The 18,789-nt window shown below is 39.7% G+C and overlaps 1 protein-coding gene across 5 annotated transcripts in view; it reads right to left on the bottom strand.

Moving 5' to 3' along the window:
• The window catches only part of rapgef1b (Rap guanine nucleotide exchange factor (GEF) 1b), a 38,906-nt gene that overhangs the window by 12,961 nt on the left and 7,156 nt on the right, over positions 1-18,789 (bottom strand). For 3 of the 5 annotated variants that reach the window (XM_053240309.1, XM_053240307.1, XM_053240311.1), the window contains exons 2-11: positions 9,950-10,095; positions 7,609-7,787; positions 6,825-6,981; positions 6,607-6,695; positions 6,061-6,201; positions 3,524-3,565; positions 2,984-3,104; positions 1,958-2,144; positions 1,329-1,730; positions 937-1,121 (exon numbers count right to left, since the gene is read on the bottom strand). In XM_053240309.1, the coding sequence (XP_053096284.1) occupies positions 937-1,121; positions 1,329-1,730; positions 1,958-2,144; positions 2,984-3,104; positions 3,524-3,565; positions 6,061-6,201; positions 6,607-6,695; positions 6,825-6,981; positions 7,609-7,787; positions 9,950-10,095 (1,649 nt within the window). The remainder of the gene's footprint in view (positions 1-936; positions 1,122-1,328; positions 1,731-1,957; positions 2,145-2,983; positions 3,105-3,523; positions 3,566-6,060; positions 6,202-6,606; positions 6,696-6,824; positions 6,982-7,608; positions 7,788-9,949; positions 10,096-18,789) is intronic. The other 2 variants (XM_053240308.1, XM_053240312.1) reach the window with 1 other exon arrangement.

The raw sequence follows: 18,789 nt of genomic DNA, 5'->3' as shown, positions 1-18,789 counted from the left end.
CCGGGTTAAAGGAATAAGCAACCTGGGCCAAACAAAACAGAGAACTTTACACAGAGGTGCCAACAACACAAAAAAAAAGAAAAGAAAAAAGAAAGAAAATCCTTGCAGGCAGAGAGAAAACAATTTTACCACAAAAACCTGAGCGTGTGTCGGTGGACGAGACGGCTCCATGCTAATAGCATAAATGCTAAAACATTTAGTGGTTGAATAGATATTCAACTGCAATCTGCAGAAATGGATTCATAATCTGGTCCAAGTCCATATTACACTGCACATAATAAACCTTCTACGACTGTAGAAATATCGTAGTACTATCCTAATATATCTATTACCCACCTTTTTTTCATAGATATTATAAAAACTTGTCTTTACACTTTTATTACTGACAAGGAAAATATGAAGAAGAAGAAGAAGAAGAAGAAGTGAAGTGAAGAAGTGAAATATTAAACAAATCAAACAAGTTGTCTGCCCAAATAAGGACACAAAACATTAAAAGTAGATAATGATGACAGCCTACATACTGACAGAAAATATTAAATTGTGCTGAACACTTTTATTATGGATCGACTTGATAAAGAAGATTAAACATTAATTTTATTTTATTCACATTTAGCCTGCTGATTGATCTGAAAAAGCAGAAAATCGTGAATGATCCTGCTAAACCATACATGCTGGCACCTCTGCTTTATTTCTTCATACAGCAGCCTGACCTCTGACCTTGGAGCAAGTGAAACTAACCATATGCTGAACGCCAAAGCTTGTCCATTTGTCACTGCTCATGTGTACCAGTGAGGGAATGTGTGTTGAAGATGTGTGAAATCAGGTGCATGCTTGTGTATAACGTGGCACTTAAATCACTGTCAGCCCCTTTGATTCCATGCTTGGACTCATTGTTCTTATGTCTGCGTATGTGTGAGAGATTGCGTATGTGCGTACCAGCTGCCGCTGTTTCGGCGGCAGGGCCGGAGGGGGCGGAGTCTCGTAGCTGTCGTTGGACCCATAAACTTCTTGGAATCGTTTGTTCCTGCGCTGTTCGTAGATTCTCTCGCTCTGAGGAGTCTGATAGAAGACGGATGGCTGTGGTTCTGAGTAATCCTCCACAAACTGCATGTACTGGAGGACTACACACACACACAAACACACACACACACACACACACACACATCAGAAACTGCATGTGATATATACAACAGTCACGAAACACATGTTAAAACAGGACCACACACATGCTTTACAACTCACATGTGCAGCAGGGTTATTGCTTTTTACTTAACACACACACACACACACACACACACACACACACAGTAGAATGCACTAACTCTTACTTGTTCTGCACTTCTTTTCTGGCAGAGGTGGAGGGCTGTCGCTTGGGGACGACAGTTCAGTGCCGTTGGTCAAAGTGGGTGTGAACAACGAAGTGGGTGTGTCTTCATCAGAGGGACGGAATTCGTAGAGCTGGCAGGATGACAGGATGGGAGCGGAGCGCCTCTTTTTCTGTGGAAGTGCAGGGGGCCGTTCTCCGTTGGATGCTCCCGCAGAGCTGATTGGGGCAACCGGGGCGCTGAAGCGAGGTTGTGCTGGGCCAGGAGACGTCACGGGGGTCTCACTGAGGCATTCTGGGAGGGGGCTTAAGCAGCTGCTGGGAACCGTGGGAAATGGCAAAGGCTCGGACACTGAGAGATCCTGATGGAGGAAGTCGTAGTCAGGGTCGTATCCGTCTGTGTTATCTAAAGAGAGACAAGCAGAGGAAAAGAGAGAGAGAAAGAGAGAGAGAGAGAGAGAGAGAGATGGAGAGATAGAGAGAGACAGAGGGAGGGAGAGATTTTTAGGTTTATTTTATTAAACACTGAAGTCAACAATAAACTTGTGAGTATGTGAGTATGAGAGAGTGTGTGCGTGTGTGTGTGTGTGTGTGTGTGTGTGTGTGTGTGTGTGTGTGTGTGCGCGCACATACCGAGCGTCTCACAGCTAGTGTTGCGTGAGCATTGGCCGCTGTCCCTCTCCAGTGAGGAAAGCTGCTCATCTGATTTGCTCAGCTTCCCCATAATGCTGCAGGGTGAGAGGCGAGGTGAATCCCCACCGTATGACTGGCTGCCGCCAGAGAAGCGCCTCTGCAATAGTTCGACCTCATACTCCTGTTGCTGTTACCATGGTAATGACAAACAACAACAATAACAGACTATTTAGGACAGGGACAAACAAAGTACTAGCCCACAGGACCTGAATGAATCTAGTCAAATGCATAAACAAGAAGGCAAGGTCAGGACTTAAATAGATCAGTCAAGATTATGAAGCCATATTATTTTGAAAGCCAAAGGTCACAACTTGGTGTGTACTTCTTAAGGGATACGAAGTGGTAGACTGATAAATTACAAATTGAGAGTTAACAGTCTGAAATAAAGAAACAACAAATTATAATTTGTTTATATTTTGGGAAGTACAACCAAATACGTTCATTATTTTAAAAAAATCATAGACAGGGGCAAACAAAAATAGTAACAGGCCAGATTGGTCAACCTTTCTGTCGGAGTAGGTGGGATTAGGCAAACCTTTTGTTGGAGTAGGTGGGATTAGTCAAACTTTCTGTTGGAGCAGGTGGAATTAGTTAAACTTTCTGCTGGAATGAGCAAGATTGGTCAAACTTTCTGCTAGAGTGGGCGGGGCTGGTCAAACTTTCTGCCAGAGCGGGCAGGACTGGTCAAACTTTCTACTGGTGGGGGCAGGATTGGTCAAGAGTATGGAATAGTATGGATTTATTAGAATTCCTTTGGGAGCAGGTGGGAGTAGGATTCTTTAAAAAAAAATAAAATAAAATACCAGGCACACCTCTAATTGAAAGCCACTGGATGGTGTGAGCACTCCAAGGGAAAGGAGACATGGATAAGGTCTGTATAGGATCACTCCACAAGGCAACAATTTAAGGGGTTGAGAGTTTGAAGTTGAAGGGTCATAAAGTCAAGGTAAAGGTTAGAGTTTGTACCTGTTTGAGAGCTCCATGCTGCAGGTTGAGGCCACAGTTCGTTCTACTCATGGGTGCTACCACGGCTATGCGGGTGGGCGAGGAGGCTGACTGGCGCTTCTTTGGAGGCAGAGCGGGTGGGCTGAGGAACAAATATTCATGAATGTGTTAGCACATTCACATCACTTGATCATCACACACACAAAACAAAGTTAGCAAGGGCTGATGATTGAAGTTCAATTACACATAGATAGTAACGTGTAATAGTAGGGTAGTTTCCCAGAGAATTCTGACAATCTAACATGCCTTACTGGCTCAGCCAGACAACCAGGGAAGCAAGGGAGCTGAAGACAGACCGTCAAGAAGGCACAAGAGGGTTAGACAATGGTTGATCATGCAAATTCACTACAAACAAGCTTTTTCTAGGTTGGCTGACACTCTACAATGTAGAATTTGCCACACTGCCATATAGTCACATGCACATTATGGCTTCCATCCAGTCAGGAGGCCAAGGCTGTGTAATTTCATAATGCACCCTGAGCACACCACTGGCTGACATACATTTCCGTCACCACAGGACTGAAGCATGACTGCATCCTGCTCCTGGCAACGGATGACCAAACGATGACGGAGGGACACAGAGAGATGAGCAGGATGATGAAAGTAGTCCATAGCACATAGAGAAAGAAAAATGGTTGTAGGCAGAGGACAGAAAGACAATTAAAGTAATACATGATAACAGGAGACAAGACAGACGGATTAGGGAAGACAGCAGGAAAAGAGGGAAAGGACATATGCACAAATCATCACATACAGTGAGATAAACACACACGCACTTGTGCGCGCACACACACACACACTTACACTGGACAAACTCAGAAGTGATGTGCAGCTGTCTACTCATTACAGACGTTCCTCTTTCTTATGTGTGTTTCAGTACTGCATATCTACTTGCCCTCTTACTGTGCACTTTGAAAATCACATACACAAAGAGAGGCTAGGGGCTCTCTTGCAAACATAAACTTTTAACACTATAACACTGCCTTCACCTTGCAGAAGCGTAAAGGTATAAAGAACAAAGACAATAAATAAAAACAACAGTAAATAAGTGACAAGTTAAACAATATTATCTATTTTGCCTTGTGTAAGTATTCACCCCCTTGGACTTTTCTACATTCTGTGGTGTTACAATCTGGAACTGAAATGGCCTTAACTGGGATTTATGTCACATTAATCTACATAAAATAGCTCTAATATTATAAGTGGGGAAAAGCCAACATCGCAAAAATATTTACAAATAAAAAAGTTATTGTATACAAGTATAGCCCCATTGTTGTGACATCCCCAAATTAGTTCTGAAAACCCAACACTGCTAATCAACCTGAGAATACAATCCTCACTGTGAAGCATGGTGGTGGTGGCATCGTGTTGTGTGGATTGATGAAAGCTAAACTGGAGTGGTTCAAAACCAAGAATCTGAATGTGTAAGAACGGCCCAGTCAAAGCCTAGACATCAATGTGAAGTAGAATCTGTCTCAACACTTCAAAATTGCTGTTCACCAACAGTCTCCATCGAATCTGACAGAGCTTGAGCAAAGTCATCAGGAAGAATGGGGGGAAAAAATATCAGGATGCAGATGTGCAAAGCTGATGCATCTCAAAAGACTCAGAGCTGTAACTGCAGCCAAAAGTGTTTCTACTAACTATTGACCCAGGGAGGAGAATACTTATTCAAACAACAAATGTCTACTTTTTTGGTTTTGTGTCACAATATAAACACAACTTCTGTGTCACAACATAAATATTTTACACCTTCAAATGTTATACATGTTGTATATCAAATGGTAAAAAATCCAAGTAAGTCCATTTCTGTTCCGTGTTGTAACACTACAGAATGTGCAAAAGTTCAAGAGTGGTGAATTCTTATGCAAGGTACCGTTCATGCAACCTAGTAATCCTTTATTAATCTAACAACTCTAATAAAACAAAATATACCAACCCATGCCAATTCTAACAAATTTCCTATCCAATTGAAAAAAGTGGATAATCCTTTAAATTACAAGAACCACCTAATACTTTGGGGCACAATGATGTAGACCATGACTACGTCTTCTGACTTTATCTTTAATAAGGACATCTGGAGTAAGCTTTACTGAGAATGACATAGTTTATGACTTGTTAAAACAAGTCAGGCGATTGAACACTCTGCTAACATGCTGAACTAAAGCTGTTACACTCTGACTCACTCAGGACTCATGGGCTTTTTGTTGTTATGGTAACGCTCCTTGTTTGCGTGTACATTTGGTTTGGATTACATGTTACACGCATGTGGACAGTGATTTTCAACAGATTGCCAAGTCCATGTAAACATTTTCAGGCTTGGTGGGTATTATAAAATATTGGGCTTAATAATACATACATATATATATATATATATATATATATATATATATATATATACATATATACATATATACATACATATATACATATATATATATATACATACATATATATATATATATATATATATATATATATATATAAAAAGCCTAACATACAGTATATAGACTATCAATGTTAATACTAAAAAGGAGTTAATTTTAATTCTTATATAAATAATAAATACTAAATAACATATATTTCAAAAAGTTTTGGAATGTGCAATACTTTAAATGTAACAGTATTTATGCTTTATAATTACATATGTGACCTTACTATAGAAACTATTTTGTAGTCACAACGATATGTAACAAAAACATAAGATGTCTTTTCCACATGTGCCACAGAGGACTCTTATGGGACTCAGTCCTCAGAACACACTATAGCACTCACATGCTAGTATGCACTTTATTCTGAGGGTCCTATTCTAGAGATTATATACTAATAAAATGACCTCATTCTGGAAGCTGCACATGAAATAGAGAGGAAGAAAATAAATGCTTTGACCTGCTATAAAACCTTTAACCTGTTTACAACAGTTATTACACTTTTTGTTTGTGAACTGAGATGCTCACAAGTTATATTTTGTTACCTCATTTTTTTTTTTTCAGAATGAAAATATAACTGCTAATATACACACACAACCACAATCTCACCTGTGCTCTGCTAACTTCAACCCTGGTAGAGGAGGTTTGGGCGGCGCTACTTCCTCTTCCAAGATGTTCGTCAAGCTATCTGGGGGCGTGGTCTTGCTGAGGATCTCCTTTTCCCGCTCAGTTAGAGGCATCTCACACACGCTGTATGAGCAAGAGGCAGACAGACAGAAAGACAGAGAAAGACAGGTGAAAAAACAGGTACACAGGTCAAGTGAGCCAGACGGAGAAAGAAAGAGGCAGAAACAGAGAGTGTGTGAGACAGACAGACAGACAGACAGACAGTCAGAGAAACAGATAATATTGTCAATAAGGCCAGACAACACCTTAGAAACTCCTTACGTATGAATTTCTTCCATTGTTGTTAAATGTAAACACTTAGAGAAAGAAATAAAAGAGTCTATAGGCATTAAGAAGCTCTGATTATAAGGTTTTCAACTCCTGGAAAGTTGAGCAGCTAAGAAAGCTATGGTTTGATCCACAAATTGTGATCAGCATCTTCTCTAAGTGTAGTTTGCACAGATGGAGATAAACAAATCCAAACCTCACCTCTCTGCTTTGGCCACAGGGGGCGCTGGCTTGCTAGGCGATGTCGGGGATGGCTGCTCGTGTTTTTCTATGGTGAGTTTCACCAACTCCTGTAACACACACGTGTTGTCATTTATATTTTGCTTTTGTACCCTATTACACAAGTCCTTCCCACATATAACAATTAATAGCAAATGCAACCAGTAAAGGTTACAACGGACAGAAAAAAAAGCCCATACCTTTACTCCATCCAGCACGGCCTTTATCACTGCAGTAACAGTCGCCACAGTTTCTTTGTCATCTAGGTCGATGCCCTCCAGCATCACTTGGTCGGCCCAGCGAATGAGATTCGCCAAACTCTGATAAACACGATTATGACAGGATGATACGGCAGAGCTGGGGAATGAGATAAACATTGAAACATCACCACCCATACACAGTAATAAACATTACAACACTGGCATTACTACACTATACACCCACCCACTACTTTATTATATTAGTGGTTACACTGTACACATGATTATTCATGCCATTATCCAAACAGCCAGTGCATGACATCATGCAGTTACAGGTCAAGAGCCTCAGTTAAAGTTCACATCAAAAAAACAATGGGGGGGAAAAAAGTGATCTCAGTGTTAGTGCCAGACACACTGGTGTGAGTACTGGTGTGGCACTCTCACACACAACAGTCCATAGAGTTTACACAGAATAATGTGGAAAAACAAAAAAAAAAACATTCAGTGAGCGACTGTTCTGTGGGCAGAAATGCCTTGTTTATGAGAGAGGTAAGAGGAGAATGGTCAGACTGGTTTGAGCTTACAGGAAGTCTATGATATGCAAGTGAATGGAATTCTGCACAAAGAGGTGTGTGTGTGTGTGTGTGTGTGTGTGTGTGCATATTTTACCCTTTCCCTAATTCCTTCGGAATCAAGATTCAAGTAGAACAGTGCAACATTCATGGAAAGAGCAATGCATACCTAAAAAAACACACACAACCTCTGTTCATACACACACTCTCACCTGTGCTGGATCCTTGCCTCCACTTGCATGAGGGGCAGAATGGCCTCTAGGACTTTGCTAGCAGAGCCAGGCAACATCTGGAGAACTTTGGTGTCCACTGACATCTTGTCCACGATGGTCTTAAAGTATCTCAGTGCACTCACCACCTCCTTCTCTTGCTCCTCCAATCGGCTCACCTTCTGCACAAACAACCAAACAAACAAACAAATCAACGTTAAACAGGGCTGGAAGGCCAGCATGCAGTGTCAACATCCCAGTCCAAAAAGTCCCACTGTGCTACAGCTGACTATGAAAAATGAAACAGCTTACTTTACTCTGGGCAGCAGTGTTGCGTTATTAAATGGTTCATTTTATCGTTTACTTAAATCAAATAAATATTTTTGACTAAAACTCTCATTTATTCAAAGATAAATTGACGAAAATGAGTCCGCATGATATGACAAAAGTCTAACTGAATTAATCAAGCATAACTGCTTTTAATTACAAATATGTAGTTCCAGGATTGAACACTGGGTGTCATTATGATACAGAACCTAATTGAAAAACAGATCAGCTCCAGATCTTTTCCCTGAGGCCTACACTAATGTTACTTAGCTTAAGGGTAGACATGCCTTAGAAACATGTGAACTGCAAAAAGCAATATCTTAACAAGTAAAAATAGCTTCAAGATAGTTAAATTCAACTAGTATTATTCTTCTGTTTTAAACAAATGTGACAATTAAACCTATTTCTAGATATTTTAGATTCTCTTTATTGTATTGGCAGATAATTGTGCTTATTTCAATAGAATAAGACACTTGAAATTAATAAATATATCTAGAAATAGGCTTAAGGGTCTTATATTTGTTACACAATAATCTGCTAATGAGAAATATTAGATAACGTTTCCTCTATTCAAGATATCTTCACATGCTCTCGTTTGCAGTGCGATGAGCACAGATGTAGGTAAAATGAATATTTGGACTGAGTTCTGAGAGCTGTGTGTGTAATTAATGCCATAGTACAGCATGCTGAAGCATACAACAAACACAGAAAAGTTATACGATATTTAGGATAGACTTTTAGAAGTTTTAAAAGATACACAAATACACTGACACAGTTCTGGTAATCACATCCATGCAAAACATAATTTGATCTATTATTTATTTCTTTATTTTGTTATCACAGATAGCCTGTGGCTCCAAATATTTTCCCTTCTCTGTCCCTGAGGAGTAGAACTGGCAGACCGTTGTTATTATGCGAGAACTGCTATAAGCTGAGATGAATTTGTGTAGAGTGTGTAGAATCAATTTGTTTGGAGTTTGCGCGGAGTCAGTATGAGCAGAATAGGCTTGAGAATCGAGTTCATAAGGACCTGACTTGGAATAGAATTGGATTTTGTAGTTTGTACAGGGTTTGTTTCGAGTTTGTGCAGTTTGTGCAGGTCATATAGAATTTATTTAGAGTTCGTGCACAGTTTGTGTAGAGTTTGCAGACTCTGTGTAGAATTTGTACAGACTTGTGTAGTTTGTGCGGAGTTTATGCAGACTTTAGTTAGTTTGTGCAGAATTTACTTCGAGTTTGTGCAGAGAATGTACAGGCTTGTGCAGAGTTTATGTAGAGTTGTATACAGTTTGTGGAGAGTTTGTGCAGGCTTGTGTAGCATTTCTAGAGTTTGTGCAGAACTTGTGCAGAGATTGTGTGGAGTCTGAGCAGAATTTACTTCGAGTTTGTGCAGAGTAGATATAGAGTTTATGTAGAGGTTGTACAGGCTTGTGGAGAGTTTATATAGAGTTTATATAGAGTTTGTGGAGAGTTTGTGCAGGCTTGTGTAGCATTTCTAGAGTTTGTGCAGAACTTGTGCAGAGATTGTGTGGAGTCTGAGCAGAATTTACTTCGAGTTTGTGCAGAGTAGATATAGAGTTTATGTAGAGGTTGTACAGGCTTGTGGAGAGTTTATATAGAGTTTATATAGAGTTTGTGGAGAGTTTGTGCAGGCTTGTGTAGCATTTCTAGAGTTTGTGCAGAACTTGTGCAGAGATTGTGTGGAGTTTGAGCAGAATTTACTTCGAGTTTGTGCAGAGTAGATATAGAGTTTATGTAGAGGTTGTACAGGCTTGTGGAGAGTTTATATAGAGTTTGTGGAGAGTTTGTGCAGGCTTGTGTAGCATTTCTAGAGTTTGTGCAGAATTTATTTAGAGATTGTGAAGACCTTTTTCCAGAGTTTGTGCAGGGCTTGTGCAGAATTTTTGCAGAGTTTGTGCGGAGCTTATGCAGAGTTTGTGTAGAGTTTGCAGAGTACATGTACAGTTTGTGGCAAGTTTATGCAGAATTTATTTAGAGTTTGTGCAGAGTCTTTTACCTTGTTAACAGGTTTCTCGGTGCTCTTGATGGCCGGCTCGGGAGCACTCTGTTTGCCCTTCTTGGATGGAGTGCGCTTGATCTTGGGCGAATGGAACTTATCCATCAGCTTCATGGTGAATGTAGAGATATGAGACCTCTGAGAGTCTGGAAACACGACAAAACAACAGAGAGAGGAATGAGGGACAGACAAAGAAAAGAGGAGGAACAGAATGAAATGAAGACAACATTTTGTGTGTTCCTAAATTAAAATGTGTTTCATGACACCTGGAAAGGTTTTGGGAGAAGAAGAGGTACAGGTAAAGAGAAAATGTGATAAAGGTTGAAACAGACGTACAGCAGGAGATGCATATTTTATTTAGCATATAAAAGTTTTATACACGAGAATGAATGTAGTCTTGTGATATACAAGGTGAAAGACTGTTTCTGTTGACGTAAAACAATTTTAAAAAAATCATCTGCAACAGAACTATGTATTTCCTAAACTGGCTGAATAATTGTAATATTCTCATTTCAATATTGAGCAAAAATATTATTTTTTTGCTTTCACTGTATAGTCATAACAACACTTAATAGAAATACTTTGGACATATTTTGACCACTTTTTAAAAATTAGCTGAAAACCCGAGACAAAAGTCCATTTCTAACAGGAAGTTCAAGCTATGCTGAATTAAACCACCATTCATGAAAAGGAAATGTGGCATCACTCAGACACCCCGCCCCCCTTTTCTCACTCTCTCACACACACACACACACACACACACACACACACATAAGTCACACCACCACAGATAAATGGGTACCACTTCCTTCTATCAATTAAAAGGAACCTGACGCAGACACACTGACTCTCTCACACACATGTACACACACGCGCACGCACACACGCGCACACACGCGTACACACACGCGAACACACACGTGTACACACACGTGTACACACAATCTCACAGAGCAATGATAAGCATCACTACATAGACAATGACGCTCCCACAAGAGATAAACACAAACAAACTGCAAGTCTTTTATCATAATTGGAATTTTATGGAGCATAATCTTGAGTGAGTGTGTGTGTGTGTGTGTGTGTGTGTGGTATAACTACATTATGGTGTAGCAGGAAGTGATAAGAACAGCACGAGATACCCTCTGAGACATAAGCAAACTTCTATGGCTCCTAGAAGAAGACTCCAAGCCAGACGCGTCAGAGAACTCACTGATGTCTCTCAGTATCGGAAAATAACGGGGCATGTCTCTGTCTCCGGATCATCTATTATTTTCCTTCTATCTGCCTTTATTTTTGGGACGCTTCACTGGACATTATCTCTTACATACCACTTGTTAAACATCATCAGTGGTGCTCTAGTCATAATGTATTACAAATATCATGACAAACCATGTCATGAGATATGAAGTGACTCAAGAGACGTTTCTTATGAGGTCAGAGCGAATCAGCATCGTTGTCTAATGTCCACATGGCTGTCATTTTCACTGATCTGATCTCAAAGTGTTATATTTACAGTGACTGAAGCAAGTAAAGAAAAAACAGCGTATTTCATCACTATCTAATTATCAGCACCATTAACTTTATTTGTAAAGGGATAGATCTGATACTTTGTCATAAGTCTATTTAATCTTACTCAAAATCTTTGCCTTTCTTTGAGCATGTGAGACTGGAGGGAAAGGGGGCGGGGCTTCCAGGCAGAGTCAGTTAATATCAGAGAGCACAGAACACTTATGCAAATCATTCCAGCTTCATATCTTCTGTTTTACAGGCGAGAGAAAGACTGCTCTTTGGGTGTATTTTTGAGTGAAAACCCGTACTGGCGTACTAGTTCAATTGCAGAGCTCCTATGCAAAATGCATAAAGGTTGGCAGCTCAGGTAATATAATATAATCAAAGTAAATGCCACTGGATAGGAACTATTTTTACTAGGCGTATTAATTAGACTGTATGAAGGTTTGACAGTATTTCTAAAAATCAGGACACATAGTCATCTCACATTTAAACTGTAAAAATAAAGACGCTAGTCAGGCTCAAGTAACATTTTTATGCTACACTGCAGCTCGTGACTGAAATGTTAGCCAAAGAGTTCCTACCTTTTTGCTGCAAACATGAAGGAGAGGATAAAGACTATGGCTCCATAAATTAGCCCCTTGCAAGGATTCAAACACTCACTATAGCCTGTATCGATGCACATAATTAGCTTGTGACATTTTTGACTTTATGATGACGTTATGTCTTGTCCACTCCTGTTGGCTCTGGTTTTGCATTAACATGACCTCTTCTGAGATATGATGTAGCTTAGGGGATAGTTCTTATGACGTCTACGTGGAAGCATTTCATTAAGTGTTAAAGCTTTTTTTATACAGTGACATAAGCGGTCATACCATACATTGTGACAGCTATGATAATATTTACAGTAACGGTGGTGTGATACTGCTCTAAAACTGGACTCTTGATGGAATATATAACCTAAGACATGACACATTTCTGACATGTCTGCCTTGTGAACAGGATCTTATCTGCCCATTTACGTAAGGTATACACTAAACAATGTTTTTCTTACAGTTTTATTATCCTAACCCCTGTGTGTGTTTAGGACAGGGACTGAACAATACTGAATTTACAGTCAGTTGCAGCTGTTAAACCACCAGTGACAATGTGAGTGTGTGTGTGTGAGATAATCGTGAACTTGTAGTAGCATATTTGGACCTACAAAAAAATGGAATTCAGGGGTGTGTAACGGCTTTGCAGGAAACTGCAACTGTGTGTTATCAAATGGTGTGTGTGTGTGTGTGTGTTTGTGCATTTTAGTGTGAAATCCATTGTTAGCGTGAGGGGTTCTGCCCTTCCGTCCTGAGTGTGCCTAGAACAATGCCTTATGGGCAAATGCGGAAATCATATTGTAACTAAAATGAGTTGGAACTACGCCTATACATGAGAGAACACACACACACTTTTTCCATATATATATATATATATATATATATATATATATATATATATATATATATATATATACACACATACACATATACACCTACTTATTAGTTACTTATTACTAGTTACAAGATAGGCTCGCGCGATATAACGAATTGTCTCCACAGTATATTACGCTGTGGAGTGACATTTACTTTGATTGTATTATATTATCAGACATGCCAACCACTGTGCATTTTGCGGAGGAGCACCACAATTTAACACTGGAGTATACTAGTGTAGGTTATTACTAAACACACCAAAAGAGTAGGCATTTTCTCTCCAGTAAGACAGTAGATGAGCTAATGGATATATTAATCTGAAATGATTTGAGCAAGAGTTTTGAGCTCTGTGATATTAACTGACAGCTCCAGGAAGCCCCGCCCCTTGCCCCTACCCCATCACTAAATGGAGAATGTTTTGAGTTCATTAATGTGAAATAATCTCAATATATGTTCGACTTAGCTAACATTAGACATGTATACAGTTAATATATTTATTAGGGACACCACCAAAATATTTTAGACAGATAAAACATGCGGTTTTCAGCCAAAAGAACAAAGAATGAAAATTGTGAGTTAAATAGATTAAATAGGCCTACAACAGTGTCAAAGGCAACACTTCTCAAAGAATGATTATAATACTCTGTATTTCCTGCACCAATCACCGAACAGCAGCAGGATTAGAGGTCTGCACAGGCTTTAAATTGAAGCCCGAACCCGGACCGCACCCGAGATTGTTTGACCCGACCCGACTTGAACCCTGCTGGTACCGTTAAATTTTAAGACAGAACCTGACCCGAACCTGAAATCGGATTCTCACAACAAATAACTTTTTGCAGTATGCTGTATTTCAGGATTGCACGCAACATCCAGAAAACAAACATGTGTAAACAAACACAGCTTCATCAATGCACAGCCCCCAAGAGCAAAAGAGAAAAAACATGTACTTATCAGCTATGAAATTTTACTTCGCAAAAAAACAAAAACCTCCCAAAAAAAACAAAACAAAAAAAAAACCAGCTTTGCAAGTCCTACACTGCACGTAACACTGAGCTCTTTATTGGTTGTAATGAGAAAGTCATAATTCTTCCACAGCGCAGATTCCACTGCATCACCCGGCACTGTAATAAGTTCTCCCTTATTTAATATTTAATAATTTTTTGCTTTATCTCTCTCATTGTGCACAACTGGCTAACTAGCTAAATTCACTCACGAGGGGTGTGTGCTGTCTGCAGTGTTGTGACAGAAAGCGTGTGCAAGTTGCACTAAATATATTATTTAATATTTACGATACATATTAATATTTAAAATATATATATAACCAGAACTCAAAGCTATTCATGAAAAATGAACCCGAACCCAACCTGAAACCAGCACGGGTCGGGTAGCAGACCTCTAAGCAGGATAACAGCGGAAATGTCAGCAATGTGAACATTACACAACCAATTTGTAAAAGGATTATATTGAAAGTTTTTTAAGGCATGCAGTTCCCAACTGCACAGCTGATAATATTATTACGACCTCTCCTACTCTCCTGCTCTCCCAAATCTGAAAAGCTGGAAATGCTAGTCGTCTGTCTGGTCGATTAAATTGTTGCACTATGAGGTAAAACTTTCACACAACCAGCTGCAAGTTGCGGGCTGCATTTAAATCATTTTTATGCAACTTTTAGGTAATATAAATTCAACACAGATTCAGCATAAATCACAAGCACATGAGACACATGCACAGAACATACGAAACTATTCGTTCAGCTTTGAGAGGCTAACATTGCTCAGATAAAAAGAGGAGAAAGAAGACGTTTAGAAGGTGTGATTAATCATGTGAAACAAGAAGCGATTAGCTTCAGCTTGCTGCTTTTGACTGTAGTTGAGCTAATTTCCGATAACGCCACTGAACCGCAATACAGAATTACGCTCACTAGCGATGTTAAACGTAGTTTTCCCCAAATTTGAGAATAATAAACTTGTTTCTTTTCCCTGTAGTCTTGCAGATATTGAGATTTTCTGTATCATTTTTATCTGATGTGAACATCCGTCCAGCAAAATAGGTAATATGTTGGTTTTTTTTTTATTTTATATATAAAATAAATTTCATGTGACTGCCTGCTTCAGCCAGGTCTCGAGACTCTTTTAGCTCCAGTGCAAACCTCTAACTTGCAAGCTGGGGAAAAAAAAAGAAAAAAAAAATCCATTCCCTCTGACTGAGTGAGGTTACAGTCCATATATCGACACACAACCTGCAGCCGCAGACATGTCCATCAGTCTCATGTCCAATATCCCACTATATCGAACATCTGGCAAAATCAGGAATATTTTATAGTGGGTGTTTTGGGGCATGTAATCTAATCTTCCTAGAGCAGGGGCAGGGCTAATGCACAGACCACATTCATGTGGCACATTTATAAAAAAAAACAAAAAAAACAGGAGCTCTTTCCTATCGATCTGATCCAGCCCATTACTGACCAACTTGAGCTGACGATCTGTGTCAGAGCACATTTTCAAAATAGTCTGAAATCGATCAACAATACACTCAGGAAACTATTTGGATTACACAACTCCCGAAAACATGCAATCGGTACTTTACGTTTCTAAAAACAATGCTACAACAGACTTTTGTTTAAGTTGTCAGAAGTTCCACCTCTTTCCTTTTCCCACTGGTCGACACACTTAACTTCACACAGATGTTTCTACCCTCGCAGGCTTACTCGACACTGTGGTCCATTCTGAAGTAATGAACCCTACAGAGGGCACTTTGAAAGCAGATTGCCCATGGCGCCCATTTATAGTGTTCCAAGTGGAAGTGATTCAATCGAAGGGAAGGTCATTTTCGAACGGAATAACCGATGGACACTTTGCTCCTGTGTGTCTAGATTCTTTGAGCAGTTTGAATGCTGAGTGAAAAAATAGCTGCGGCAACAGGCAAGCATATAAATAGCCGAGTAAAATCAAATCACAGATAAGACAACAGATAACAATCCCATAGCTCGTGGACTCGTATTTATTTGCACCCGTAAATTTGCAAATGCAGTGAACAGCAGATCCTAAATATATTTGGTGGCAACATTCAGACTTTTTGACCAATGTTTGCATTCAAAATAAAAAATTTGATGTCAGTGGACGAGACAGCTAATTTTTTTTCCCCAGAACTGTGCCAATAAAGGCACAGGTCTGGTGTGAACAGCTAATTAATGATACACAGCTCCTTCAATCTTTTACTGACCAAAGAGACCACAGTCTCACCTTCGACTCTACTGGCTCACAAGACTGAAGCTCAGGACAAAGTTCAGGCAACAAATCCACCAGCACATCATTCGCATCCTGCATCCTCTCCTCTTCCGTGAATGGCTTGTTCTACGGGGCGAATTTGACTCACTTTTCAGTTGTTTTGCCGTCGCAAGGGGTCGAAAATGGTAAATGATACAGCTATGCTCAGTATTTAATTGCGATACTTGTTCCGTGTTTATGTTTGTTATTGTGTGAACATAAAACACCAGCGCTGGCTTTAAAAAATAAAAGCTTTTCGAGTGCATTCTGAACGGTCGTTACTTCAGACCTCTACAGAGAAGGATGCTTCAGAGCTCTCGCTATGAATAGTAGCCTAGTCATGATCACTTCAGAACGCACAACGCTAATCATTGCTGCACCCAAACAGAAAGAACCGAGACTCTCTTTTCACGCAGATAAATCTTTAATAGGCTGCACTGAACTAACTCCTCTCTAAGAGGTTTGAACATTAATAATGCAGCTTATATTGAACTTAGAGGAAAAATTCTCACAAAAAACATTTGATATTAAAAAAATTTCGCCTTGTTGCCACTTACACACCTGTCTCTGAAACCTTATCGTTCACTAATCCGCCACTTCCTGCTTTGGTAGCAGCTCCGCCCATTAACTTCCTGTCTGGACCTGAGTGTATGCCTTAATTTCCTGTGCTGCCCTATTTTCCTGTGCCACCCATCCTGAATGCTAACCTGTGAGCTGCTCATATGACCAGTCATACGACCGCTGACGAACACACTAACCCCAGCGTACTCGAACACCCACACTGTGTTTAGTCACAGCTGTAGAAAGGCGGTGGGAGTGGCACAGTAGTAACCGGCTCTATCTGTTTGATTTTGGTACGCATCAACGTCGATCCCAAAGGCCCTGTTCACACCTGGCATTAACATGCATCCTGGGTGATCAGATCAAAGCGGATTTTTTTTTGCTGTTCACACCTGGCGTTACGAATGTGTCTCCAGTGATCACTTGTGATCAGATTTCATACATTGTTTCCGCTGGAGAAAGGCTGTCATGCACATTTATTACATCAGTCTTCCACTGTATTTATTTTCAGGCAGAAATGTCCCGTGGGTCTTATCTCATGTACCTCCACCCACTGTTTCAAATGTATTAATCGCTTGGTCTGCTAGTGAAAATTATAAATGAAATTATGAATAGCAGCTGCTTTTGTCTCTGCTGCTATAGCATTGTCTTTATCCATTACAGAGAGCTCTACTGATCAGTGAGTTTTCCAAACAGTCTCGCAATGATTATATATTTTCCAGCTAGAGCAGTGATGCAGTCGGTTAGTTGGTCCTTCGTTGCTGTCCGGGACACATCGAGACACATTTGCATTCACGCTACACATGTGATGTGGCCATATGCGTCCCAGATCACCTCCGAACGGGTCTTGACCTGTACTTAGCGCTGACCACTTACAGTCTGATCACCCAGGACAGATGTTAATGCCTGGTGTGAACCGAGCCAAAGAGAGTCGATTCTCTGACTCTGGGAGTCAAACCCAAAGCTTCGGAGTCGACTCCACACAGAAAATGATCTGCCTCGAGCGTGCACGGCAAGTAAAATGAATTTAGCATCATGAAATTAGCATCAGAGTAGCACCAGCAGATTACTTCGAATTTGTCTGGTCAGAATTTAACAAATCATGGCTCGAAATGCAGATAAAAGATATATGTAGCTGCAAAAAAGTATGCAGAACCAGTAAAAAAGAATATACAGAATATTGTCACCTTAGTGACATTAGTTGTGTGTCTCATTTGTTTGACACAAGCACTTGATAATATTCTCATGCTGTGAAGGATTCTCATAAATGTCAGTAAAATTGTATTGCAGTTAGTGATTTGTTATTTAATTATCCTAGGTTAAGAGTTCTTAACCTAAACTAAGTGTTCGTTAGTTGAAATATTTTTTAAATAATCCAACTAATCAATTAATCCAAAAAAAAAAAATCACTTTATTAATAGATTAAATCATCAAACTAATCCTTTGTTGCAGCCCTAATATCCGTGCTTATCTATGAATCGTCTGTAACTGTGGATAAAATCTGAAAAATGACAAACTGTTCCTTATCTGGTAAACTTTATAACCTATGATGGTACCACGTGTACACAATGCCCTTATGTGTTCACAAATATGCAGATGCAGAAGTATATACCAGGCTTTATACGTCTTTGTCCACATATCTGTGAACACATGAGGAAGTTGCGTGTGAAGATTTTCTTATCTCCTAAATCACTGATAACACGCTACAAGGGTAACAGGTGTTAAAGTTGACCAGACAGGGGGATTTTTCACATTTTGTCCAAGACGAGCCAAAGACGAAACAGATAGCTAAGACTTTTTTTTTGGCTTGCACATTCATGTTTTGTGCTCATTACAGCAGTGCATGCCAGAGTTTAGCAGTCAGATTAAACAAGTATATTGGACCAAAAAAAATAGTATTTTCTGTCTGAGTGCATTTTTGCTATGCGTGACTGTGACGGATGGCAGCCAGTGTGAAAGACGGCTGGTTTTGAATACGTTATGGAGGAAAATCGGTACAATGGAAGCGTAATTTTCTTTGTATTAAAATCAT

Source organism: Pangasianodon hypophthalmus, chromosome 15, assembly GCF_027358585.1.
Source record: "Pangasianodon hypophthalmus isolate fPanHyp1 chromosome 15, fPanHyp1.pri, whole genome shotgun sequence".
Classification (NCBI taxonomy): domain Eukaryota; kingdom Metazoa; phylum Chordata; class Actinopteri; order Siluriformes; family Pangasiidae; genus Pangasianodon; species Pangasianodon hypophthalmus.
Note: the sequence above shows the minus strand (reverse complement) of the source record. Positions and strands in the feature narration are given on the sequence as shown.